We start from the raw sequence: 27,711 nt of genomic DNA on the forward strand, positions 1-27,711 counted from the left end.
GGGCTGACTTGAAGCCTGTTACAGCCAGACTTTGTGAACTGGGTATCCGGTATAAGTGGAGACATCCCTTTGCGCTGGTTTTCTATAAAGATGGATGCATGTACCAGGTTAAATCTGTTTCAGAAGCACGTGAGGTCCTCCCTGAGGGGGACCTAACAGCAACACCATCACAATGGTCCGACATTGCCCTGAGGTCTCATCCGAAGTGGTAGCGAGTGGGGCACAAACGTCTGCAGTGCCAGCAATCGGCTGGCCGCCTCACTTAAGGGTGGACCGGGAGTATATAATGTAGGCTGATAGTGTTGGACCCCCTTTCTGGGGTCAGTGTTCATGTGTGGAAGATGTTTTGACTATTGAGACTGGGAGTTGGACCTGCTCGATGTTGGATTGCTGCTGTAAGGTGCGGGGGATATATTGACGTTCCATACTTTGGCCATTTGTTGCTGAGTGGGGATTTAATATAGCTGGAAGTATAATAGGTTGTGAGTGTGAGGGTCACGTTCCTTCCCTGGGGCACCTATTCTGATATGGATGGGGTGTCATGGATAAGTGGGGGTTGGATGGGGAGGGAGGGGAGATATAGTGCGAGGGAGGAACTCCATAGGGTGTGGGGGAGGGGACCTGAATGGGTGTGGGGGGACTGGTTTGGTGGTTGGGAGTGGAGGGAGAGGCGTGTGATTGGAGGGGGGGGGGGGAGTGGATGAGCGGGGCTATAACACTGTTAGGATGACAGATACAAACTTAATGCTCCTGAATGTCAGGAGTTTGAATGTGCATATGAAGCATCAGCTGCTATTTCGGGAGCTGGTTCGTTTGAAGGTGGAAATTGCCCTGATTCAGGAGACTCATCTAAAGCAACATGAGCATTTGTGTAGACATCGTAATTATCCACTTATGTATTTTGCATCTAATCGAGTGGGGGGCAAGACCCAAGGGGGTTCTGATAGCGTTTAATGATTCCCGTCCTTGGCGTATTGAAAAAACTATTTGAGATAAGATTACCTCAAACGCCTCACTCTGATTTAAATTTAACTCAATTCCTTGAAAGCTCTCTGGAAGTTATCTCAGAAAGGACAACATTAGTTAGTTTTGCTCTAGAACCGGACCGTAATAACATATTTAGACTTCCGCCACATCCATAGCCTTTTCCTGGGATCAAAAATTCAAATTTTTCCTGATCTCTCAAGAGAGACACAAGAGAAGGAAAGTTTATGCTTATAAAGCAAAAGTTCTCCAACTAGGAGGGACTTTTCTACTTAAATTTCCATGTAAATGTTATATTTCCTTGCAATCCATTAATTACATTTTCTTTGATCCAGGTAAGTTGTTAGAATTTATTTCTAGTAAAGAGTAGGGTTTTGAATATTTCTTGGATTAAGTGCTACAAGTCAGCTGCGCTAGCTCTAATTCCTTCCATGCTTAGAAATATTATTTCTTATAATTCATTTGAATTCTGTATAAATTTCTTTTCCAAGTTCTTGGATCACTAATTGTGGACTAAATTGCATTTATATAATTGCCTAATTTTGATATAATTCATTGATTTGTATTTTCCATATTTCAAGATGTGTTTATTGCATAAATGTAAAGGTGAAAATTCATTAAAAAATTTAAAAAAAAACCATTCGCGATAAGGGGGGTTGTTTCTTAGTAGTTTTTTTTTTTTTTTTTTTTCAGTGGGGACTCAAAAATATACTATAGTAAATATATACGGACCCATTGCGGAATATAGGGAATTTTTTCACCAATTGGATCAGTTATTACTGGCACATGGGGAGGGGTCAGTGTTAGTTGGGGAGAACTTTAATCTCACCTTAAACCCCCGGTTAGATAATTCGACCCTAACAATACAATACACTCAACAGAGCCATTCACTGCTTCATGCATTTCTAGCTAGGTGGCAATTGATAGATCTCTGGTGACATATGAATCCTGTACAGAGAGAATACACATTTCTCATCAGTTCATTAATCTTACTCTCGTATTGACTTCTGGTTAGGCGATGCGTCAACTCTTCCATGTATTCAGGACCAGCGGATAATACCTTACACATGGTCAGATCATAGTCCAGTCGCTCTGTCTTCGTTCTCAGACCCGGTCTAACATTACCCCACACTGGCGCTTAGATGATGTCTCACTCTCTGATGTGACTAATATTCAACAACTTGAGCGTCTGATTAAAGAATATATCCAACTAAATGATAATGGGGAGGTCTCATCTGTGGGGCTCAAAGCAGTCATGCGAGGGCACCTTATTGTCTTAAAGGCTCATGTGCGAAAAGAAAAACGGCAGGCAGAGAACTCTTTGCGGGGACGCTTGGCTGGGGTGGAAAAACTCATAATGGAGCAACGCTTTCGCTCTCCCCCTCGGCTTTTACTGGATCAAGCACATAAACTTTGTCAGGAGTTGCATGAGTTGCAATTGGCTAATATCTCTGAGCAGCCGCAGAGGGTCCGACATGAGCCAAAAGTTTATGTATTGTATTTGTATCCCACATTTTCCCACCTCTTTGCAGGCCCAATGTGGCTTACAATGTCTCAGAGCAGCCGCAGAGGGTCCGACATGAGCCAAAAGTTTACTTGTTTTATTCCCAAATTCAAAATGCATCTAAGTTTAAAAAAAAAAAAGCAGGCAAGTCGAGCCCAGATTTCACAAATGAGAGATTGTAGTGGAGTGGTAACCTCGGATCCAGATGAGTTAAGGCTAATGTTCCAACAGTTCTATGCGAAACTTTACACTTCTGACATTGATCTATCGGAAGATGAGGTATCTGCTTTTCTAGACCAGATTTGCTTACCGAGATTACTGGAAGGGGCCCAACATAGGTTATCTAGACCTATTGAACTAGTTGAGATTCTAGAAGCAATCAAGGCCTTGGCCCCCACCAAGCTCTGGGGCTGGATGGCTTCACGAACAAGTTTTTTACAAGATTTTTGGTAAGCTTTTGGCTCCTCTCCTCTTGAAGGTGTTTAACTCACTGCAGGAGGCACAGACACTTCCAGAGACTATTTGGCTTTGATCACAGTTCTACCTAAACCAGGTAAAGACCCACAAATCTGCAGTTCCTGTAGGCCGATCTCTTAGGGGTGGACTATAAAATCTTCACTTAGATACTGGCCTCTCGTCTACAACATTATCTTCCGCTTTTAGTGCAGGAGGATCAGGCAGGGTTTGTTCATGGGTGTCAAACTTTTTGATAACATCCGTCGGGTGCTTCACCTTAATCTACTGTGCTCATTCCTTGAAAGTTCCCATGTGTCTACTTTCATTAGATGCCGAGAAGGCGTTCGATAGGGTGCATTGGCCCTTCTTTGCAGTTGCGGAGAGAATGGGAATATCGGATTGTTTTCTTCACTGGCTACATCTTTTATATAAAGGGCCCACTGCTGCTGTATGAGTATATGGTAGCCATTCCTCTGTTTCCCTTCAGGGGAAAAAGGCAGGGCTGTGCTTTGTCCCCCTCCTTTTTGCAATGGTGATCGAGCCTCTAGCTATCTACATTCGCAGACACCCAGATATCAAAGGGATGTGGCAGGGGACAATTGAATCAAGAATCCTGTTTGCCGGCGACATTAGGAGCAGTGCATTGTTCCCAGTTGCAATCAGTTGTTTGAATTTGGTTATGAGGGTGGTTAGCACTGTTTCAGTACTATGGTTGGATTGAATCCTGACTGTGATTCGTGCAGTATTGTGAATTAGTTTTAGTTAGTAAGTTGTTTGGTTACCATGCTTTCCATTATTTTAACTATCATGGGGATGGATGCTACTGGTCGATAGTTGGATGTGTCATTTAGTTTTTTCTTTGTCTTTGGGTATTGGTGTAAGTAATATATTTCCTTTGTTCTTAGGGAAGAGTCAGTGTTACATGTAATTTAGGTATGACGTCAGGTCTGTTATAAAGCGTTTGGGGGCGGACCTTATTAGGTTACTAGGGCAAAAATCCAGTTTGGAGTGGGTTTTGGAGAATTTGTTGATAGCTTTAGTGATGGTTTCTTCAGTTAGCAGGTTGGTTATTCCAGGTTCGGTCTGCTGGATATTCACCGAGAATTGGGTCCAGGCAATCCATAAATTTTTCGTGATCAGTGGTGTTGATTGGTAGCATGGATCGAAGTTTTATAATTTTCTCATTGAAGTATTTGGCAAGTTCGTCTGCCGATGGGGTGTTTGTGCTGTCTGTGGTAACCGGTTTGGTGTCTATTAGTTTATTCACGATTTGGTAGAGTTTATGTGCATCTTTGTAGTCTGGTCCTATTTTTGGTTTTGTAGTATGCTTTTTTTAGTTTGTCTTATTTGAGTATTTATATTTCCTTTGCATTTGTTTCCATGCATTAAGTGTATGTTCATCTTTCATTTTTTCCCCATGCTTGAGTCTCCTAGCATGTGTTAGTAGTTTCAATTCTTTGTTGAACCAAGGTATTGAGTTTTGTCTTCGTGTAGTCCTTTTTTGTAATGGTGCAATTTTGTCTAGTGTGTTCTTACATCTGCCATCCCAGTTTAGAAGATAGTGTTCGGAATCTGTTTGTGCTGTCCATTCATTATTGTAGATCAGTTGCCAGAATGTTTTGGGGTCGATTTGGCCTCTCGTAGTATAAGTTGTTGGTTCTGGCTTGATGTGTGTACCTTTTTTCCGCCACTGTAGGGTTGGGTTTAGTTTCTAGTGATCTGACCATGGTATCTCTGTCCAATTTGTCTGTTAGTATATGGGTTAAGTCTGAGGATAATTTGTGTGTGATGAGGTCAATTGTTTGTCCTTTGGCGTGGATGGCTTGCATGCTAGGCCAGCTAAGGTCCCATAGCTGGAGGAAGTCTTTGCATTCGTGTACATTGGTTGCATTGGGGGTCTTCTAAATGTATATTTATATCCCCTAATATGAGTAGGTTGGAGTTAGATACACAGGTATTCGATATGAAATCCATAAATTGTGGTTGTCAATCTTGCTAATTACCTGGTGGTCTGTAAAACAAGACGTTTGTTGCCAAGCAAGGCGGTTTGGTTGATTCTAACAGAAGCGATTTCAAGTTTAGGTGTAATAGACTCGGCAGTTGTTGTTACAGTAAAGTGAGATCTGTAGATTATTGCTAGGCCGCCGCCTCTTTTTTTTTTTTTTTTTTTCTTTCCTTGTCCAATGGGTAATTTCAATGGGACGAGTCAGAGAAACTGACTTCACGGTAAACCTGGAGGACGTAATGGGGCAGTTCAGTAAACTGAAGAGTAGCAAATCTCCTGGACCGGATGGTATTCATCCTAGAGTACTGATAGAACTGAAAAATGAGCTTGTGGAGCTACTGTTACTGATATGCAATTTATCCTTAAAATCGAGCGTGGTACCGAAAGATTGGAGGGTGGCCAATGTAACGCCGATTTTTAAAAAAGGTTCCAGGGGAGATCCAGGAAATTATAGACAGGTGAGTCTGACGTCGGTGCCGGGGAAAATGGTAGAGGCTATTATCAAAAAAAATTACAGAGCACATCCAAGGACATGGATTACTGAGACCAAGTCAGCACGGCTTTTGTGTGGGGAAATCTTGCCTGACCAATTTACTTCAATTGAAGGAGTAAACAAACATGTGGACAAAGGGGAGCCGGTTGATATTGTGTACCTGGATTTTCAAAAGGGGTTTGACAAGGTACCTCATGAAAGGCTACAGAGGAAATTGGAGGGTCATGGGATAGGAGGAAATGTCTTATTGTGGATTAAAAACTGGTTGAAGGATAGGAAACATGGGGTTAAATGGGCAGTATTCACAATGGAGAAGGGTTCCTCAGGGGTCTGTGCTAGGACAGTTGCTTTTTTAATATATTTATAAATGATTCAGAGATGGGAGTAACTAGCGAGGTAATTAAATTTGCTGATGACACAAAGTTATTCAAAGTCAACTCACGACAGGATTGTGAAAAATTACAGAAGGACCTTATGAGACTGGGCGGCTAAATGGCAGATGACGTTTAATGTGAGCAAGTGCAAGGTGATGCATGTGGGGAAGAAAGAACCCGAATTATAGCTACATCATGCAAGGTTTCACGTTAGGAGTTACGGACCAAGAAATGGATCTGGGTGTCGTCGTCGATAATACACTGAAACCTTCTGCTCAGTGTGCTGCTGCGGCTAGGAAACCAAATAGACAGTGGCACATATCCTTCAAACTTTGCTTTGTAACAAATGCAAATGCCTGCTTAAGCTGTAGTCATAAAACAGGTAAATTCTGAAACTGACATTCCCATTTAAAAAGCCAGAGAAGTCAGACTCGTAGATCCCCACATGAACTACATGCACACAGAATCTTTTACATCAGTGACATGCAGAACACAGACCACCCCTTACCAACTGCAGAATAAAAGACAAAAAATTAGAAATCACAGAGATGGCAGATTACCCAGTTCCAGGCTTGAGATTTTGTGCAGTCCTGATTTAAACTTTATAACCCAAATCAGTGTGGGATTTGCAGTGCCTGATTCTGCCCATGGAAATCAGCTGCAAGTCCCATAACAATGGGGTGGTCAGAAATGCAGGACTGGCCCAAAATCGCCAGCCTTGAACTGTAGCCCGGCATCAACCCTGCCCTTCCCCCTCCCCCATAGTTTGGCATCAGCTCTGTTCTCCCCTCCCCCCCAGAGTTTGGCATCAGCTCTACCCATTCCTCCTTCCCTCATAGTCTGACATCAGTTCTGCCCTTCCCTTCCACTCCCCTGGCCTTTCCAATCCCCATCTAGAAGCCCAGAATATAGAACATTTTTTTAACCTTAGCTACACAGAACCCACCCAGAAGCTCACCAGGTGGTCCCTGAGGACTGCGTTGAAAACCACATATCTAGGGTGCATAATTCAGGGCTTCAAGTCTTCTCATAGGTTTTTTTTGGCAGAAACCCCATACCATTTTTCTCTCCCCTCTGTAGCAAGTGAGACCTCACCAGGGACCCTGTACAGGTGCAAACTTCTCTTACAAATGCATTTGCTCTGCAGCTCCTCATTATCTATCTTTTCTCCCTGCACCTTTCCTTGCGAATTCCATTCATCAGGCAAGTCACACTTACCTGTGCTAGTATGTCCTTCTCTGTTGCCAGCTCCCAACTCCATTCACACAGGCAACTCCGCTCCCCTCTGCCGCGTCCATCCGACCCTGTCTGATGCACTTCCTGTTTACGTAGGACTAGATGGATGCAGCAGAGAGGAGCAGCGCTGCGTGACGAGCGAAAAAAGGAATTCAGGGACCGAGGCAGCAAGCCTGGGGAGAACAGTTTGAAGACAGGCATCAACACCCCCCTCCAAAATCCAGTACTAGGCATACCAAGCATACAAAACACTCAGGACCTATAAAGCAATTCTAGCATACCATAAGCAGTCATTTCTACAAGTCACAAAAGGAAAGCATCTTAAACACTACAGTGAGCACTAGAACATCAATTCATCTATTGTAAAACGAAATCAGACAGAATAGTACAGATCGTCGATCCTGCACAGTCAATGCCAACCGAAAGCCATGTCTTTTTCACAAACACAGATACACCCTAATCCACTATAGAATAAGTAATCATAAACTTTGTATTTAGACAAAAATTAAACTGAACCCCCAAGATGCCAGACTCTGCATACAATGCAACACCACAGAAACAGAAAATGTCCCCTAGTACTGTGCAAAATATAAAGACAGCAGATGTAAATTTGAAAAAACTAACAAGTACCAATCACCACTTTACAAATTAACAAATATATATAGAAAATAAAATACCATTTTATTGGACTAATACAGTTAGCTTTCAGAGGCCAAAACCTCCTTCCTCAGGTCAATACAGTATAGTGCTGTTACAGTATCCTTCCTGACCAGAGGAAGGGAGTTTTGTTCTCCGAAAGTTAGTCAAAATGTATTAAAATTAGTCCAATAAAAAATTACCTTATTTACATGTTTTATGTATAAACATTTATTAACACATCTACAATACTACTTTATCCTAAAGCAAAATAAAAATACATATTTTATTTACAGTTTGTTGTCTATGGTTTCTGCTTTCCTCACATACAAGAAGTCATGTGTAAAGGAGGTAGGATGGGTTGAAAACAGGAAATGCTCTCCAAGTTAAACTTAACATCTTAAAAAAAAAAAAAAAAAAGCCAGGAGTATTTGTGAAATGACTCATTACACTACCTGGTGGCTTATCTGAGGTAAGTAATTTCAGAGCCGGGATGAGGCTATGTGGAGGTGCTAAATATTGAACTGCTTTTTGATGGTTCCTCTCTTAACATGCATTGAATATGTGCTAAGATGTGAGATTTTCAATTGAATGACTTGCACTAAATTGCTTTTTTTTTTTTTCTCTCTCTCTCCAGTGTGCCCAGCTGGCTGGAAGCCTGGCAGTGACACTATCAAGCCTGATGTTGAGAAAAGCAAAGAATATTTTGCCAAACAGAAATAGACATCACTATCTGCTCTGCACTGAAACCTGCTGTATATAGTGAGGAAAAAGTCTCTACTGCAGTTTGACACAAAACTAACTAGTTGTAGGGTAGGGAGTGGCCATGCTTAGCCCAGTAGTTCTGGGAAAGATGGGGATGTTCCTGACCCATCCTTTTTGGTTTAGCACTAGTTTTTTCAATCTGCAAGCAGTACCAACATTCTTGCTGTGTTTGAAGCAGATGTCAGCTTAACACAGCAGTTTTCTGTCCTGACAGATACTTGGCAGCTCACTGAACCTTTTTCTGTACTGTAACTTTTCTGAATGGGGAATAGTTCCATTATCTTTTTGTAACCTTTTAAATTTAGTTTGTGAACATTGTGTTTTGAATAACCAAATAAAGCTAGTATTGTTCTGGATTCATTTCTGATGTTTTAATTTGTACATTTGTATAACTTAATGGCAGGGTTTTTATGTATTGTGGAGGCCATGATATGTACTACTACTACTTGACATTTCTAAAGCGCTACTAGGGTTACGCAGCGCTGTACAAGTTAACATAGGACAGTCCCTGCTCAAAGGAGCTTACAATCTAAAGGACAAATGTACAGTCAGTCAAATAGGGGCAGTCTAGATTTCCTGAAAGGTATAAAGGTTAGGTGCCGAAAGCAACATTGAAGAGGTGGGCTTTGAGCAAGGATTTGAAGATGGGTAGGGAGGGGGCTTGGTGTAAGGGCTCAGGAAGTTTATTCCAAGCATAGGGTGAGGTGAGGCAGAATGAGCGGAGCCTGGAGTTGGCGGTGGTGAAGGGTACTGAGAGGAGGGATTTGTCCTGTGAGCGGAGGTTACGGGCGGGAACGTAAGGGAAATGAGGGTAGAGAGGTAATGAGAGGCTGCAGACTGAGTGCATTTGTAGGTAAGAAGGAGAAGCTTGAACTGTATGCGGTATCTGGTTGGAAGCCAGTGAAGTGACCTGAGAAGAGGGGTGATATGAGTATATCGGTTCAGGTGGAATACAAGACGTGCAGCAGAGTTCTGAACAGATTGAAGGGGGGATAGATGGCTAAGTGGGAGGCCAGTAAGGAGTAGGTTGCAGTAGTCAAGGCGAGAGGTAATGAGAGCGTGGACGAGATGTCTGAGCAAGTGCTACACCATACTGCAAGTTTCCCTAGCATCAAGCTGATCAATCCATAGACTGGTGGGTTGTGTCCATCTACCAGCAGGTGGAGATAGAGAGCAATCTTTTGCCTCCCTATATGTGGTCATGTGCTGCCGGAAATTCCCCAGTATGTTCTCTATCTAGCATGTGTGTGGTCGCACAGCAGCAGCTCTGGCAAGGTCTCCAAGCCTAATCGTTTAGGTTTTGTTGAGTACCTGGGGTTGAGGGCTCTTCGTGAGCAAGTGCAAACCTGGTGGTGCCAGGTGCCTCCTTTTCTCCCCCCCTCCCGCTGGCTCCATTTAAACCCCCCCCCCCCCCCCCCCCCCCGAAAAATAGATGTCCTTGAGAGAAAGTCGTCCTTGGTTGCAGCTACTCACTAGGACTCCAAATCGTTGCAGCTCGGAGCGAGAAGCAGGTAATTTTACCTTTTCCTAGCGGGCAGGGGGTTCCCCGAACAGTCTCCACGTGGCTATGACGTCGGATGGCAAGGGCGCGGAAAGACGCTCCCCGGACCGCATACGCACGTGAAGCGGGGGGTTCAAAGGCAGAAACGCCTTTCTTGGGCGCCTTTTCGGAATCGGGAGAGTTCCCCGGGTTTTCCTCCAGTGCGGCGGTTTTTCCCGCCTTAGGCGCCCATCCCCCGCTGGTCGCCCTCCCGGTTGTGGCCGGCCACGCTGCTCGGTCGGCTCCTTGGGCCGCCCTTGAGGTGGGAGATGTTAATGGTATGGTCGCCCTTGACTCGGGCAACAGTATAAAGTCGGCGAAATTAAAGCGCCATTCTTCCTGCGCGGCTCCTTCGCGGAGTGTTGCGGCGGACGCCATTTTAGATGCGCAGTGCGCCTCTCCCCCGCTCTTGGGAGTGCAGGTTGAGTGCCTCTAGGGCCGTGGCCCAGGCTGCAGAAGTGCACAGACTGGGAGGTTTCTCCCCTGAGTTTATTTTACTGCTGCATCAGGCTTTCCTTATGCAAAACGCTGCCCCTGCTTCTCTGTCTGATAAGGGTGATGAGGCTTCCATGATCAAGCACCCTCGGGTGGATCTCCAGGCCCTAGGGGACTCTGTCTCCTCTGATGTGGATGAGGGCAGCGTATCTGAGTTCTCCCAAAGGTCCTTAGGGGATTCTGTGGAGGAGACTGATCCTCGCTCGGATGGAGCGGATGACCCCTCTGCAGCGTGGCTTTTTTGCTTAGAGGATTTGCCCAACCTGTTAGTGCAGGCCATGAGCATTCTGAAAATTTCCTCTCCGGAGGAAGGCCCTCTCTCAGCCTCAGCTGGCTCTGTCATTATGCTGGGAACTAAGCGCCCACCCAGAACCGTCCATTTTCATGAAGCCATGCAGACTTCAATTTCGGCTCAATGGGATGCCCCTGAAGCGAGCCTTAAGGTAGCCAGAGCCATGTCCCATCTGTACCCTCTGCCTGAGGGCGAACGGGAGGCCTTTCTCTGGCCTACAGTAGACTCTTTAATCACTGCGGTGACTTAGAAGACGGCTCTGCCAGTGGAAGGTGGCACTGCCCTAAAGGACGCTCAGGACAGGAGATTGGAGACGTCCTTAAGGTCGGCCTTTGAGGTGGCCGCCTGAGTTTGCAAGTCCCGGTTTGTGGCTCCTATGTGGCCAGGGCATGCCTGACTGTTTTGCAGCGGGCTTCCCCCTCGGATTCTTCCTTGAGGGCGGACTGGCTGACCCTGGAGTCGGGCCTGGCCTACTTGGCGGACTTGCTGTACGATGTCTTGAGAGCCTCGGCTAAAGGTATGGCTCAGACAGTTTCTGCCCAGCGCTGGCTGTGGCTTAAGCACTGGTCAGCTGACCATGCCTCAAAATCTCGCCTAGCCAAGTTGCCTTTTAAAGGCAAGCTGCTCTTTGGGGACGAGCTGGACAAGATCGTGACCGAGCTTAGCACATCTAAGGGCAAGAGGTTTGCCGGAGGTCAGGACTCGGGCCGGCAGTGCTCGCCCTGGTCCCTCCAAGGGCCGATTTCAGGAAGCCCGTCGGTATCGCCTGGGCAAGTCGGCCTCCTCTTCCTCCTCTTCTTTCAAGCGGAACTTCTCCCCCAAGCAGCATTCCTTTCGTAGGGACCGCCATCCCGGAGGTTCTTCCTCCGGCCCTCCCCCAGGGTCTCGTACCCAATGACGGGGCCCTGGTCCATGGCCCAGTGCAGATTGGAGGACGCCTGTCCTCGTTTCTGGGCGAGTGGACCAGGGTAACTTTAGACGCTTGGGTTCTAGAAGTCATCAGACGGCTACAAACTAGAGTTCTGCCGGCCCCTACGAGACGGATTCGTAAACTCTCCCTGCAAGTCTCCAGTCAAAGCGGCGGCAGTACAGCAGACTTTGGACAACCTGCTCCGCCTGGGCGCAGTGGTCCCAGTGCCAGTAGATCAACTTGGCAAGGTATGTTACTCCATTTACTTCATGGTGCCAAAGAAGGGAGGTGCTGTGCGGTCTATCCTCGACCTCAAAGGAGTCAATCGGGCCTTAAAGATACGACACTTCCGGATGGAGACTCTCCGCTCCGTAATAGCTGCGGTAAAAAAGGGAGAATTCCTGGCATCCCTGGACATCAAGGAAGCTTATCTACATATTCCCATCTGGCCGCCTCAGCACTTTCTGCGCTTTGCAGTACTGGGCCGACACTTCCAGTTCAGAGCCCTCCCGTTCGGGTTGGCTACAGCTCCGTGGACCTTCTCCAAAGTAATGGTGGTCATCGCGACTTACCTCCGCAAGGAGGGAGTGCAAGTCCATCCCTATCTGGACGATTGGCTGATCCGAGCCCCTTCCTATGCGGAGTGCGGGAGAGCTACAGACAGGGTCATTGCTCTGTTGAGCTCCCTGGGATGGATCATCAACTGCGCCCGACTCAGTCCCTGGAGTATCTGGGAGTTCGATTCAACACCCAAGTGGGCAGAGTGTTCCTGCCGGACAGCCGGAGCATCAAGCTTCGGACCCAGGTGGACCAGTTCCTAGCCTCCTCTACTCTTCGGGCTTGGGACTATGTGCAGCTGGTGGGCTCCATAACGGCCACGATGGAGGTAGTGCCCTGGGCCAGGGCTCATATGAGACCACTACAGCACTCTTCTGCGGCGGTGGACGCCAGTCTCGGAGGATTACGCTGTACGCCTTCCTTTGGATCCAGCGGTGCGAAAGGCGCTGAGTTGGTGGCTGAGGCCAGGCAAGCTGTCCGCAGGAATGCCTCTTATGACCCCGGAGTGGGTTGTCGTCACGACGGACGCCTGCTTGACGGGCTGGGGAGCCCACTGCCTAGGATGGACAGCGCAGGGGCTCTGGTCTCCTGCAGAGACGAAATGGTCCATCAACCTCCTGGAACTCCGAGCCATTCGGTTGGTGCTTCTAGAGTTTCTCCCGGTACTGGTGCTGAGGCCTGTGCAGGTCCTGTCGGACAATGCCACGGCTGTGGCCTATGTCAATCGCCAGGGAGGTAACAGGAGTGCCCCTCTAGCCAAGGAGGCCATGAAGCTATGCTTGTGGGCAGAAGCGAATCGAACAGCTGTCGCTGGCCCACATTGCGGGAGTCATGAATGTCAAGGCGGACTTTCTCAGTCGCCATACCTTGGATCCCGGAGAGTGGCAACTGTCTACTCGGGCGTTCTTGGACATCACGAAGCACTGGGACCAGCCGAGCCTGGTTCTGATAGCGTCCTCGGCCAAGTGCCGCGTTTTTTCAGCAGAGGACAGGACCCTCGATCTCTGGGAGTCGATGCTCTTCTCCAGCAGTGGACAGCACAGGAGCTTTACGTGTTCCCGCCCTGGTCCATGATGGGCAGGGTGCTAGGCCGGGTGGCAAAGCATCCGGGACGGGTGATCCTCGTGGGTCTGGATTGGCCCAGACGTCCCTGGTATGCGGACTTAATCAGACTCTCGATGGACGGCCCTCTGCGGCTGCCAGCGGAGCGGGGCCTCTTGCATCAGGGTTCCGTGGTGATGGAGGATCCCTCCCCCTTTGGTCTTTTGGCCTGGCTCTTGAGCGGAAGCGGCTGAGGAAGAAGGGCTTCTCAGACAAGGTCATCGCCACTATGCTGAGAGCGAGGAAGCGCTCTACTTCTACCACTTATGCCAGGGTTTGGCGTACCTTTGCTTCGTGGTGCGAGGCAGGCTCTGTATCGCCCTTCACTGCTCCAATATCTTCAGTGTTGGCGTTCCTGCAAGAGGGACTGGAGAAAGGCCTGTTGCTCAGTTCGCTGAAAGTCTAGGTGGCGGCTCTAGCTTGCTTCAGGAGTCGTCTGAAGGGGGCTTCCCTGGCTTCACAGCCAGATGTGGTGCACTTTCTCAAAGGAGTTAATCACCTGCGCCCTCCGCTGCACTCGATAGTGCCTACGTGGAATCTCAGTCTGGTGCTACGGACCTTGCAGAAGCCGCCCTTCGAGCCCTTGCCAAGGGCATCGCTGAAGGACCTGATGTTGAAAGCGGTTTTCCTGGTGGCTATCACATCAGCCAGAAGAGTTTCCGAGCTCCAGGCGCTCTCGTGAGCCCCGGCAGTGGTGCGCTGAAATATTTCCCCTCCCCCACTTTGGCGGTGGTGAGCTGGGCACAGTGTCCGTTTGTGGGTGTAATTCTCTAAGTGCTGAGTCCTGCGGATGGAGCTTTGATATCGACATACTGGGGAATTTCCGGCAGCACATGACCACATATAGGGAGGCAAAAGATTGCTCTCTATCTCCACCTGCTGGTAGATGGACACAACCCACCAGTCTATGGATTGATCTGCTATGATTAAGGGAAAGAAAATTATCAGGTATGATACATAATTTTACCTTTAGGAACAGTTCTGAAATGATGCAAGACAGTAACTGGCACAACTGTTCCTGCATTTAAATAAATGTGGTGCTTTGGTAGCAGCTCTGTGCTGTTTACAGGGTTGTGTTTCGCCAGTTGAAAGCATTTAGAATGCTATTCGCAAAGAAATGGGATTCCATGATTGGCACCTTTTTTTTTTAATTTATAATTTTTCATTTTACAAGGATCACTTGCAAACAGTAATACAGAGATGACTGTATATTAATACAATATTAGAAGAAAACAATCTCAACTAGATAAATAGATTATATACAATCTTTCTCTTAGACCACAAAATAAATAGGGAGAGTGAAACAAGACAAGGAGATCAATTAAACAGTAAACCAAGAAAACGTGGTATTTAACCTGATTATCCCCAGTTATTTATCTGAATCATTATTCTACATTGATCATCTGGTTGGCTTCTTCAAACCCAAGACAGTGTATAGTCAGTTCGTTGAAAACGTTACTTATTGTCCAATATTAGTGGAAATAATACACCTGATTTCATTCCCCCCCCCCCCCCCCTTTAAAACTAGAAATTATTTAACAATACAAACACTTGAATCTCTCATCCAATTCCCAATGATTAAAGTAATCCCAGTTTCACAGGCTTCACTCCTTTTGAATTAATAGTAACATACCAGCTCATAATCGGGAGATGGTTGGCGGTCTTGGAAAAACGGCGAAATCAGTATAATCGAAAGCTGCTTTTTTTGATAGCATCGCCGCTTTCCCGTCGCCTTGCCGGTGAAAGTTCAAAGGGGTGTGTCGGCGGCAAAGCGAAGACGGGACATTGGCAGGTATGGGCGTGGCTACCAGATAGCCGGCTTTCGCCGATAATAGAAAAAAAACTGCGTTAAGCAGTATTTTGCTGGGTTTACTTGGTCCTTTTTATTTTCACGACAAAGCCTCAAAAAGGTGCCCCAACTCACCAGATGACCACTGGAGGGAATAGGGGATGGCCTTACCATACTCCCCCAGTGGTCACCAACCGCCTCCCATACTAAAAATAAAAAAACCTTTTTTGCCAGCCTCAAACGCCATACCCACCTCCATGACAGCAGAATGTGTTCTATCCTCTGACAGCCTTTCCCTGGTTGTGATTTGGCTCTCAGGTGAGTGTGACACCTTTTCTGTTAGGTGCACTACAGAGTCACATCAGCAATGCATTGTGGTGGGTGTAGGGTAGTGGGCAGAACTGTGAGTAAACGTGCTTATTCAAATAAAGGACTTTTTCAAAAGAGATTAGTCTTCAGGTGTGAACTGCTATGCCACGGTTATACAGCAGCAAGTCCTAGAGACCTGCATGTATGCAGGTGCCTGGAGCACTTTTAGTGGGTACCGCAGTGCACTTAAGGCAGGGGGACCCAGGCCCATCCCCCCCCCCCCCCACCTGTAACACTTGTGCTGGTAATGGGAGCCCTCCAAAACCCACTGTACCCACATGTAGTTGCCCCCTTCACCCCTAAGAGCTACGGTAGTGTACATTTGTGGGTTTTGGGGGGGGGGGGGGGGTTGGGGGGCTCAGCACCCAAAGTAAGGGAGCTATGCACGTGGGAGGTTTTTCTGAAGTCCACCGCACTGACCCCTAGGGTGCCCAGTTGGTGTCCTGGCATGTGAGGGGGACCAGTGCACTACAAATACTGGCTCCTCCCACGACCAAATGCCTTGGATGTTGCCGGGTTGGAGATGGCCGGCATTTTTTTTTTTTCCATTATCGCTGAAAAACAAAACGGCATCTCAAACCCGGTGACATCCAAGGCATTTAGCCGGGCTAAACTGTATTATCGAATAAAAAGATGGCTGGCCATTTTTTTTTTCCTATTAATACGGTTCCGGCCAGTTGTAGCGCCGGCGACGTTCGATTATGCCCCTCACAGTAACATAGTAGATGATGGCAGAAAAAGACCTGCACGGTCCAGCCAGTCTGCCCAACAAGATAACTCGTATGTGTTACTTTTTGTATATACCCTACTTTGATTTGTACCTGTGCTCTTCAGGGCACAGACCGTATAAGTCTGCCCAGCACTATCCCCACCTCCCAACCGCCGGCTCTGGCACAGACCGTATAAGTCTGCCCAGCACTATCCCCGCCTCCCAACCACCGGCTCTGCCACCCGATCTCGACTAAGCTCCTGAGGATCCATTCCTTCTGCACAGGATTCCTTTATGCTTATCCCACGCATGTTTGAATTCAGTTACCATTTTCATTTCCACCACCTCCCGCGGGAGGGCATTCCAAGTTAGTTGCTGTTGAGACTTGGAAGGAGGAGGAAGTGCTGCCAGAGGCTCTGCAGGCTTCCAGGGGGAAGGGAGTGAGGCCTAGCTCCTTCCCCAGAAATGAGGAAGGTCCCTGGGGAGCGGTCCTCAGGAAAGCCCCAGGCCAGGGGGTCTCCTGGGGCCAGGGACCAGAAGGCCAGGAGTAGTAGTTCCCTCTCTGGCAGGGCTCCAGAGAGGAGGGAAAGGAGCCCTGTGGATCGAAGAGTGCAGGCTTCCACGGGAGGAACCCAGACCGGTAACCCACTCACAGTGGCACGCCAACTAGCAGGTGAGGGGGGGAGAGAGCTGGGGGAGGCCCCAGAGAACAGCAGATTGGAGAGAGCAGAGGTAATGGAGATCTGCCGGGAGGCCCTACTGGTGTCAGAGGAGGAGGACAGTGGCTCCTCAGAGGAGGAAGATTTCACGGACTATTGTCAGGATCCAGAGGACCCGACCAGTGGCCTGATTAAAACGGTGAGAGAGATAAAAAGCACAGAAAAAGAGGTGGTGGAGTTGGGGAAACGGGTTAAAATGGCAAAAGCCCTGTGCAAACTAGCCCCAGAGGAGCACCGCAAGACTTATACAAAGGAGGTAACCCGTTTACTCAAGCTTCTTCAAAAGAGAAAACATTTTCTGGGGGCATTGAAAAAGGGCCCTGGGAACCCTCTGAGAGTTTACATCAACCGAGAAAGAATGGCCTCGGGGGGAAAGGCCCTGACAACCTTCAAACAGTCACAACAGCAAACAGAGAAGGAGAGTAGGAGCTCAGACTTTGGACCCCAGAACACCCAGGGGCCAGAGGAGCTTCCTGGGCCCAGTACCCAAAAGACATTACAGTATATGCAGTACCTTGCTAGTCAGTCTGGGTCCCTTCTGGCAGCTTCTGGAGCAAGCAGGACTGGAGGTGGGGCTGGAGAGGCATCCTTGTTAAGGGAACCTGAGGTTGGAAAAACTGAACAGGAAAAAAGTTTTAAAACCCAGACTTTTCATCTTGTAGAAACAGGGGATGGAAGTTCAGGAGAGAGACTCTTCTACACCAGTGATGGTGGAAGCAGAAATGAAAAACTTACCTGAGCAAGAGGTCAGCAGAGGCAGTTGCAGCCATAGGTTTTGTGCCCATTGCCTGCAGCAGGAGTTGAGAGCAGGAGACAAACACTGACTCCATTGCAGTTGTGGAGGCCCCGCCCACACAGCACTGAGGGCCTGGAGGTCACGGCCAGGCAGGCTGCAGCACTGCCAAAGACTGAGAATGGTGAGGTTTTAGTAGAGGAAAACCTGGTGAAACAGAGTGCTGCAGCTGGACGAACAGCAGGTGAAAAGGAGGGGTGCTCGATATAGAAGGCACAGGAGGATCAGGAGTGTTTGCAACAAACCGGCCTGGCAGCAGAGCAAGAGGCTCCAGCCCATCGGGCTGTGGGAGCAGGAAAGACTGCAGAACAGCTACAAAGGCTGGCAGGGGAAATAGCTGCAGCGCCAGAGGATTCCCCATGTGTGAGAGGGCAGGCACTTCTGGAGTGTGGGAAGCCCCGCCCGCTTGGCGAAACAGCGGGGCTTGAGGATCCGACGGAGCAGAACGTTGGGGGAAAAAGGGACCCGGTCCAGAGAGCAGGTTTTGTGTGGGAGGGAGGGGTGCTTGCCTTGCCATGCGCACCAGAAGTAAACTTAACTGGTGGTACTAGGGATTCTGATTCCGGCCAGGCAGCGGGGTGGTTGGCTCTGGGGGGAGGGGTTGGTTCGACGGGAGGGGGAGAGGGGCAGGGGCTCTGGGAGGGGACCAGTTATGTTCCTACGGACCAAATCGATGGGGAGACAGGCAGGGTTTCTGTTGCAGGAGGCATTGAACTGATGGACACTGACTGCAGGGGATACGAGTGCTCGGGGGGTGAGGGGTGCAGGGGACCAAGGTTTGCTGGTTGAAGGGGTACAAGGCATGTTGGGGGGAGAGATAGGGAGGAAGGGCAGGGAGACTGAGAAAGGGGGAAGGCAAGAGAAGGAGGATATGGTGCATCAGGAGTGGGGGGTCCCCGCGCTGGAGAAGGGGGGGCGGTGGGGGGGGTCCGTCCTTTGCAGCGGTGGTGAGTGGAGGAGGCGGGCGCAGGGGAACTAGGGGGGTAGGGGGAGGCCAGGTTCCCAAAAGGAGGAATGTGGTACAATTGAGATGGGTGGGGGAGGGGGGATGCTAAGCACGGATGCGGTCCTGAGATTGGTCCTGGGTCTAAGATTCCTCCCAGAGGACCTCTATGCCTGTATTCATCCGGTGAATATACCGGAATACGATATTAGCTTTCTAACCCAGCGAGGCATGGCGGTCTTCTAGGAGAGATACGAAGGGGTACGGGGGAGAGGGGACTGGAAGAACTACCGGGCTGTACCGATCAGCAGACCCGACCTGGTGCAGGTAACCCTGCTGGTTCGAAATGAGTCTCTATCAGGAACGGACCTGGCCTTCTGGCTACAACAGCACGCAGAATTGCGTACCCCCTTGTCCAAACTCCCGGACCCCAGTAGGGTGTGGGCGGGAGGTTGGGGTGCGCAGGTTAGGCTGAGGCAGGCAGGGCATGTCACCCAGCACATTCCCTCCGCGGCAGGGATCAGATTCTCTGCTTTTATAAGGGGCAGCCACGGCAGTGTCACAAGTGCGGGTCGTTTAGACATTTTAGTATGTCATGCCCGGTAGTGCAGTGTGGAAAGTGCGGGTCTAAGGAGCATCCCACGGAGTCCTGTATGTCTATTCGGTGCAACTTGTGTGGGGGTCTGGGGCATGCATTTCGAGCCTGCCCTTGGGCCTCCCATAATGGGGGAGAGGAGGAGATAGGTAGGGATGGTTCAGGGAGGGGGGAGGGGAAGCAGGCCATGATCAGGTTCCCGGGGCGGGGGGGAAGGGTCCGGGGAAGGACAGGGACCGGCAGAGGGGGGGGGGGCTTGGGGGAGGGTCGGAAGTGGCAGGAAGGTGAGGATGAGGGCTGGACGCGGGTGTCCAAGAAACAGCGGAGAGGAAAGGGAGGAGGGGGGTGGGAATGGGGATAGAAGTAGGGAATAGATTCAGGGGTTTGGAAGAGGAGGGAGGGGTTGAACTGGCTGGTGAGGAGGTAGAGGATGGGGGTAGCCGGCAGGACAGGTTGGGAGGTAGGGGAGAAGGCGTGAGGGGAACAGCGGGTAACAGGAAGGAGAAAAAAGGGGGGAGGGTTTTGAGGGACAGAGGGGGGGAAGGGTAGGGGGAGGTGGGTGGATCGGGGGAGGCGACGGCTGATGCAGGGAGGGCGGGAAAGGAAAGGATGTAGTAATGTAGGCCCGTGAGGGGAGGGAGGAAGGGTCGGAGGCGGGATTGATGGGACGGGTGGAAGAAGAGGAGGTGGTAGGGGTGGAAGAGGGGAGAGAGGAGGGGGGCAGATCGGTTGATGATCCCCAGGGAGGGAGGTGGGTGAGCTTTTCGGGTACTTTGACAACAACTTTAGAAATTTTAGAACAAGGCAAGTGCTGGGCAGACTTCTATGGTTTATGCCCTAAAAATTGCAAGGATACATATGATGTAACACTTCATACAAGTTAGCTTAGCGGGGTTTAAAAAAGGTTTGGATGGCTTCCTAAAGGAAAAGTCCATAGACAGTTATTAAAATGGACTTGGGGAAATTCCACTGCTTATTTCTAGGATAAGCACAATAAAATGAATTGTACTTTTTTGGGATCTTGCTAGGTATTTGTGACCTGGATTGGCCACTGTAAGAAACAGGATGCTGGGCTTGATGGACCTTTGGTCTGTCCCAGTATGGCAATACTTATGTACTTATGTACTTATAGATAGGAAGAAAGCAAGGGTGGGGGGAGGGATGTTTAAGCTAGGGGTCAGGGATTGGGCGGAGGAGGAAGAAGGGGGTGGAGGGGAAGGGACCGCGGATGATGGTGTGGAGAGGAGGGAAGGCAGCCAGGAAGGTGGGGGTTGTGGTAGTGAGGACTGATGGCGGGACTGCTATTGGTGTTTGCCACACTTAATGTGGCTAGTGTCACCTCCCAGAGGGCAAGAAGCTTGGCATTTGATGGCCTCTTTGCTGTGGCTTGCGGACTGTTTCCTCCTCCAGGAGACCCGGTTGCAGACGCTGGAGGACATCCGGCGGGCAAAGAGGGCCTGGAGATGGGGACCCTCTATCTGGGGTCTGGCCGGGGAGAGGTATGGGGGGATAGGCATCCTCTTTAAGACCAATAAAGTAGAGATTCAGAGGGTGGTGGAGCTGGGTATTGGTAGGTGTTTGGTGTTGGACGTAATATTGTGGGGGGTGGCCTTGCAGGTGATGTGTATGGACCGCAAAGCAAACAGGGAAGGTCTGCATTGTTCAACAAAATTAAGCCTTACCTATACACTTCAAGGCAGTTGGTGTGGGGAGGAGACTTCAACACCATCTTACGGAAAGAGGATAGTGGGGGCGGGCAACACAAGTACGTTATGATGGGGTTCGACTAGCGGGGATTATGAAAGGAGCAGGGCTGGTGGATGTACATATCGCACTTGGTGGTGGGAATCAGGGTTTCACCTTTTCACGGGGCACCTGTAGGAGCAGAATTGACCGGTTTATAGTTCGGGAAGGGGCATGTAGGCAGGCACCTAGGGTGGTGGAAGTAGATTTCTCTGACCACAGGATGGTGATGATAGAGTTGGGGGGAGGGGGGGGGCGTGCAAGCTAGGGAAAGGGTTGTGGAGATTGAATTTCAAATGGTTGAAGGAGGGGGTGTTGCACCAGGAGTACCTGGAATTCCTAGCAGACCAGGTGTCCATTCAGGGTGTCTTCCCTTCCCTCAGGGACTGGTGGGAAGTACTGAAACACCGCACCAGAGGGTTTTTTCTCCATCAGGCAAGGCGGCAGGGAAGGGAGGCCACCCGGTTGGGGATCGCCCTGAGAAAGCGACGGGATAATTTCCCGGGGAGGGGGGGGGAGAGGAGGGAGGATATTGAGGTACTGCAGCAGGAGGTTGAAAGAGTACAGTATAACCGGTACTTTTCCCTCGTCTATGAGCGGGACTTCGGGAAGCTGCTTGGTCCGGACCCGTATGACTGCAAGGAACGAAGGGAGAGGAGGGTGGTGGTGGGGTTTAGGGATGAGGGAGGGGTGCTCCAAGAGTCCAGGGAAGGTATTTTGCGGGTGGTGGGGATGCATTTTGGGCGGGTTTTCTCGGACCTACAGTTGGGGACAGAGGCCATGGGAAGATACATTGAGGGGACCCCGGGGGTGGGTAACTGGGGGCCCCATCTTCAGGTCTTAACGCAGCCGTGGACGCTGGGTGAGGTGAAGGAGGCCATTGGGGCCTTGCGGCGCAGAACGGACTTCCGGCGGAGTTTTACCAACGGTTCAGGGACCAGCTGGCGCCGCTCTTGCTGGAACTCTGGGAGGAGGTGCGAACAGGGGGATCCTTGCCGGAGTCTATGGGAGGATCAGCATTGGTCCTCCTTAGCAAAGGCAAGGATCCTCAAGACGTGGCGAACTGGCGACCAATAGCACTATTGAACAGTGACTGGAAGATCTTCGCCCACATGCTTCATGCTCACATGAGGAAGGTCTCCGGTGAAGTACTGGCAGTCCCGCAGAGGTGTGGGGTCCCAGGAAGGGGGGTGCTGGAGGCAGTAGCCTGGGTGAGGGAGGGCTTGGAACATAGCCAGGTGGGAGATGGTAGGTTGGTCGTGGCCTTGGACCAGGACAAGGCTTTCGACCGAGTGCAGTGGGGGTTTTTGTGGAAGGTCCTGGATCACTATGGCTTCCCGGGGGAGTGGATCGCACAACTGCAACTGTTGTATGCTGGGGCGCGATTTATTTCCCTGGTGAATGGATGGAGGGGGGGCGGAGGTGGGGGTCACGGCAGGGGTGCCCATTGAGCCCCCTGCTATACGCTTTCGCCATAGATCCCCTGGTGCACAGGCTGTGAGGGGGGGAGGGAGGGCTCAGAGGGGTAGAGGTTGGCAAAGGGAACGTATTGAGAGTCATCACTTATGCAGACGATGTCACCGTTTGGGTGGCAGACCAGAGGGAGGGGAGGATGCTGTGGGAGACCCTTGAAGCATATTCCAAGGCATCGGGGTCACGGGTAAACCTGGGTAAGTGTACTAGTTTGTGGGTGGGTCCAAAGGAACGGCGATTTAACCTAAGGGGCAGGTTTCCTGCAGGGATTGAAAGAATGCGGGTGTTGGGAGTGTATTTTGGGGGGGGGGGGGGGATTACGGGCGGGAGAGTTGGGAGCAAAAGATATCGGAGGCAAGGGAAAAGGTGGATCGTTGGAAGGGGTGGCGGATGTCCATGGCAGACAGGGTCCGGTTGTTGAAGACCCAGATAGTCCCCATGTTTCTCTTCTTCAGTTACATCTGCCTTTTGCCGGAGTGCTGTTTCACTTCATTGTACAGCGTGTTTTTTCAACTTTTGTGGGGCAACAGGATGAACCTGGTAAAACGCAATATTACTTACCGTTCGCGGGAGGAAGGTGGGGTGGGGATGGTAAACCCTGTCTTGCTATTCTCCTCCCTGTTGTACAGTGGTGGGAGGGATTTTGGGGCCCTTGGTGTGGGGGGGGGGGAGGTGGGGAGGTTGCGGAAGGGTTTCCCGGAGGGGGTAGGCTACTACAAATCCTTATTAAAGCTGGTCCGGTTGTGGGACATTACATGGGAGGAAATAAGGGCGGGGCAGAGGGAGAGCTGGGTGGAGCGGGTTCGCTCCCAGCATTTCTCATCTCCCCTGACTCTTAGGGATGCTCCAGGGCCCGTGCTGAGGCAGGGCCTGCGCTTTATTTCATCTAGACGACTCCCGAACAAGTACAGGGACATTGCCTGGCTGTCCCTTCACGGTAAATTGTATGTTAGGGCAAATATGCACCGAAGCATGCAGGACTGAAACTGCCCGAGGGGGGAGTGTGCTGGTCAGCTGGAGACGATGGACCACTTCCTTATGGAGTGTCCATTCTCCAGAGCAGTTTGTGGAAGAGTGGCCGCCTTGTTGGCCATCCCCAGCTTCACGTCCTACACCTATGCAGACTGGGTGTATGGGAGACAGCAGGGACGGGGCGGCTGGAGCCAGGTACCGCCTTCCTCATATCAGTTATTATCAGGTACTGCCTGTGGGTGGCCCGATGCGGGGTGTCTATGCGCCACGAGTGCAGGTCTGCTAAGCAGGTTTCCTGGGACGTTGTCCGAGCCGTCCAGGAATTGGCACGCTGGGAAACGGTGGAGGGGGGGTACATAATTTTGGGGTTTGGTGGAAGCATGTACGCTTGAAGTTGATTTGAATGTAGGGTGTGGGGGGATTTGGGGGGGACGGGTTTTGTCGGTTTTGTATTTTTTGTATAAAAGTGTAGTGGGGCTGGTTTTACAACGGCATGATGCAATGTCTTGAATACTGTTTTTCCATTTTATTTAATAAAGGAATTCTCCAAGATACTAAGGAATCATTTCAGAGGAAAAAAAAAACTTTAGGAGTCATACCCGGAACTCTGGGAAAACAACAACCTCGATATTAATCTGTAATAATATTCATTTTGTTCAAATCTTTCTGGTCTATTAACGTTTTCAAAATCTTAACCGTTTCCTATTCCTGTAGAACTTCATTTGCTGTATCAATTTTTCATTCTCAAAGGAATCTATTAGATTATCCATGTGGTTCACTAATAAGATTATATCTGAAGCAAAATTATTTACTACCACTGTTAGGTCCTGTCGCGCCTTCCAGATGATATTCAATGTAACCTCCACGGGAGCCAAAAACTCCAAGCTGATAGCTCTTACGTGTTTAGGAGTGGCACCGCCGACACGGGTTCAGCTGTAAACTACTTCCGTTTCAGTATATGCTCCTAACTCACTCCTCCACTCCTTTGGACATGGTGGTTAAATGATTTGAGAGTGATGAAGTTGTTTCCAGGTCCAAGAGCATCGACGCTCCTCCTCCGACGCTAATCAAAGCACTCATCAACCCAGTCATATGTGGGCAGCTCGTCGTGCAGCGATCCCACACTTGCACAGGGGACAAAATGCTGGCCATCGGCGGCTGATCCCCCATTGTCCCCTTCCTCTCAGTTAAGGTAACTGTAGATGCAAAGAGGAAATTTCAAGTAAACAAAGACAGAACTTCAGAGGACAGATGGGCTGTTGAGCGTCCGAGCTTCAGGTCACCATCTTTCCACTCTCCCTAGTTTGGGACACTTTGGTTTCTCCTCAGAGGCCTGTCTGATATGGGTAACTCTTCAGCATAGCCCTCTGAGTCATTGAAGCACGGAAGCCCCTCCACCACTACAAGGTGGTGTCCCTTTGGAGGGGGATTGGCATTCTTTTTAAGTGAGTTTTAGCAATAAGCTGCTGAATTGTACTATATGTCTAGGCATAGGACACAACAGCCACATCTGTAATAATTTCACTGAGGGCACAAAGGCCCTGTTCTGAACTGCTAGGGTATATATATATGTGCTTCAGAACAGGGGTTTTAAACCTAGTCTTCAGGGACTACCTGGCTAGTTGGGTTAATGTATATGAGATGTATTGGTATGCTGCATCCAGCCTCTTTGTGCCTTCTGTTTTCAGTGAGGCAGGAGTTGGCAGCTGGAAGGCTGTGGAGGCAGCCTGTGTTGAGTGACCAGCAGTAGCATAAGCATGGAGGGCCATGGAGAGAGCAGAGCGTACAGGAATTTTTTTTGGGGGGGGCAGAGACATTCAGTGGGGTTCTAAGTCTAGAAATTGGGGGGGGGGGGGGAAGCCAAAATGACACTTATCGTCTTCTCCAGACCATTCCCGACAAGTGGGATATATGTTTCAACGTCTTTATTGATGACTAATCAAAAAGTATACAACAACCAATTAAAATACAACTCACCAAAAAAAGATGTTCACCAGATAATCAAAAGAACATAGTCTGTCATCAGAATATTTTAACAATATTCATCCTCCCATCCCTAAGCAAAACTCTTGCTGGGCCATTAGTGTAATACATGCCCATATGTCCTAACTAAAATGCAACATAACCAACCAAGGCCAACCCAAATTATAATAGAGGCTAAAGGAACAAGAGATGTATATACTAAAACTAGGACAGACAAAGAGCCTGCCCACTAGGTGTTTGTAGGTTAAAAACAGGATACAAAAGAAACCCCACTTATGTTTGGTTTTCCCCTCCTTTCCCAATGAGTGGGTAATATGCTGTCCTACCAGCAGAATATGCCTGGAATAAACTTCCTAAGCCAGTCTCTGGCCGTCTTCAAACTTAGGCTAAAAGCCCACCTTCCTCGGCAATCCTCCAGACCGTTCAAGACGCTTGGGTTATGTACTCCTACCAGCAGAGGGAGACTAAGAACACCAGTATTTTCTCAGTCTCAGCAGAGGGTAGATGTGTGCAGCCTGTGCAGTGTACTCAGTCTGGTAGGCCCGTTTGGGGTTTCTAGGTTGGGTTGTAAATGTTAGAGAACCCACACTTGGATCTCTATTACAGGATGTAAGTCCTAAGGGGTTTATTCCCTGTGGGGTGTCATACCCGGGTGGCCGGGTCCCTCCCCCTGTGCTCTTCCTCTGGAGGACTGCTTGACCTCAGCTACAGACCTCGTTCTGTACCCTTGAGGCGTTTAGGCATCAGCAACGAGGTTTAAAAAAAACAATATAATAAACGTTTTTTAAAAGGCGACTATTTTGGCCGTTCTTGTGGCAGTCCAGAGACTTGTGGCAGTCTTGTGGCGTTCTTGCCTTAGGCGGTTTTGCCTATTAGTCTGTCAGAGCACAAAGCAACTGTTTGTTTTTATTGTGTTCGTGGCCATTATGTCTAAGCCGGCGAGGTGTCGGTTTTGCACGAAGCACGGCGTTGAAGTGAAAGGTGGCCAATGTAAATTTTGTGGGGAGACTACATTGTCAGCGCTCTTGCCCCCTGTGCTTTCCCCTGAGTTGGCGGAGGTGTTGGGCGGCGATTTGACCGCACATTCCGGGCCAGCAGCAGCGGGGCCAGTTTTGGCGGGAAACGCTGCCATTTTGGCTGCGCATCCCGGGTCGGCCTCGACTGAGCCGTTTTTGGCAGGAAGCGCGACCCTTTTGGCCGCACATTCCGTACCAGCACCAGGGGACCTGTGTGTGGCGGGAAGCGCGCCTAGTTTAGCCGCGGATCACGCGATGGACCTGCCGCCTCGGGAGAGAGTAGGGTCCATCGCAGAGACTGCGGGAAGTGTTGTTGGGGCTTCAGCAGCGTCGGGGGAGGGGTCTGGTTTCCCCCCCTGAGTTTGTTTGGTCTCTGTGTAATGCCTGGAGAGCTGGCCCCTCTCAGGCTGCTAGCTCAGTGGGAGTTAAGCGCCCACGGGTGGATATTTCGGAGCCTATGGAGATACTTTCTCTGCATGGGTCGGAGGTTTGGAGTGACCCAGGAGAGGAGGATCTCTTAGATGAGTCTGAGGGTCAGGATGGGCTAAGGCCTGGGGAAGATTCTTCAGTGGTTCGCATTTTTCATAAGGAGGAGTTGTTAGAGTTCATTGATCAGGTGATCTCTACTTTGAAGTTTGCTCCGGCGGCCACTTCCTCTGCAGAGGGACCCCAGGTAGATCCCTTGGTTAAGGGGATTCGGAGAGCCTCCCATTCCTTTCCCATGAATTCAGACATTAGAGACATGGCTTTTCAGGAATGGTCTGTGCCGGAGGCTGCTTGTAAGGTGTCTAGGGCTATGGCGCGGCTGTATCCCTTGCCTCCGGAAGATTTGGCCCTGCTGAAACCACCTACTGTGGATGCGGTGGTTACGGCGGTTACTAAGGCTACGGCCATTCCGGTGGATGGCGGTACAGCCTTACGGAATCCTCAGGATAAGAAGGTAGAGTCCTTTCTGAAGCGCAGCTTTGATTTGTCGGCTTTGGCCTTGCAAGCCTCTGTGTGTGGGGGCTTGGTAGCCAGAGTTTGTTTCCGTTGGGCGGAGAAGCTCTTGGATGAGCCTGCGTTAGATAGGACTGGTTTGGTTCAGGACCTGGCCAAATTGGAGATGGGGTCTTCGTTTTTGGCAGACACCCTTTATGATTTGCTAAGGGCTTCAGCTAAGAATATGGCTCTGGCGGTGACGGCTCGCAGGGCTCTTTGGCTTAGGGGCTGGGTGGCAGATGCGGCCTCTAAAGCAAAGTTGTGTTCTCTACCTTTC

General features: G+C 49.7%; 2 protein-coding genes across 4 annotated transcripts in view; one reads left to right on the forward strand and one right to left on the reverse strand.

The window, feature by feature from the left end:
* The window catches only part of PRDX1 (peroxiredoxin 1), a 91,556-nt gene extending 82,743 nt beyond the window's left edge, over positions 1-8,813 (forward strand). For both annotated transcript variants that reach the window (XM_030205330.1, XM_030205331.1), the window contains exon 6: positions 8,326-8,813. In XM_030205330.1, coding sequence (XP_030061190.1) covers positions 8,326-8,411 — 86 coding nt within the window. In that variant the 3' untranslated portion in view covers positions 8,412-8,813. The remainder of the gene's footprint in view (positions 1-8,325) is intronic.
* Positions 1-17,487, reverse strand: part of LOC115471613 (aldo-keto reductase family 1 member A1-like) — a 182,259-nt gene extending 164,772 nt beyond the window's left edge. Inside the window, exons 1-2 of one of the 2 annotated variants that reach the window (XM_030205322.1) lie at positions 17,450-17,487; positions 7,035-7,225 (exon numbers count right to left, since the gene is read on the reverse strand). In XM_030205322.1, coding sequence (XP_030061182.1) covers positions 7,035-7,077 — 43 coding nt within the window. In that variant the 5' untranslated portion in view covers positions 7,078-7,225; positions 17,450-17,487. Of the gene's footprint in view, positions 1-7,034; positions 7,292-17,449 lie in introns of those variants that run through there. The other variant, XM_030205320.1, reaches the window with a different exon arrangement.
* Positions 17,488-27,711: the final 10,224 nt, after the last annotated feature.

Source organism: Microcaecilia unicolor, chromosome 6, assembly GCF_901765095.1.
Source record: "Microcaecilia unicolor chromosome 6, aMicUni1.1, whole genome shotgun sequence".
Classification (NCBI taxonomy): Eukaryota; Metazoa; Chordata; class Amphibia; order Gymnophiona; family Siphonopidae; genus Microcaecilia; species Microcaecilia unicolor.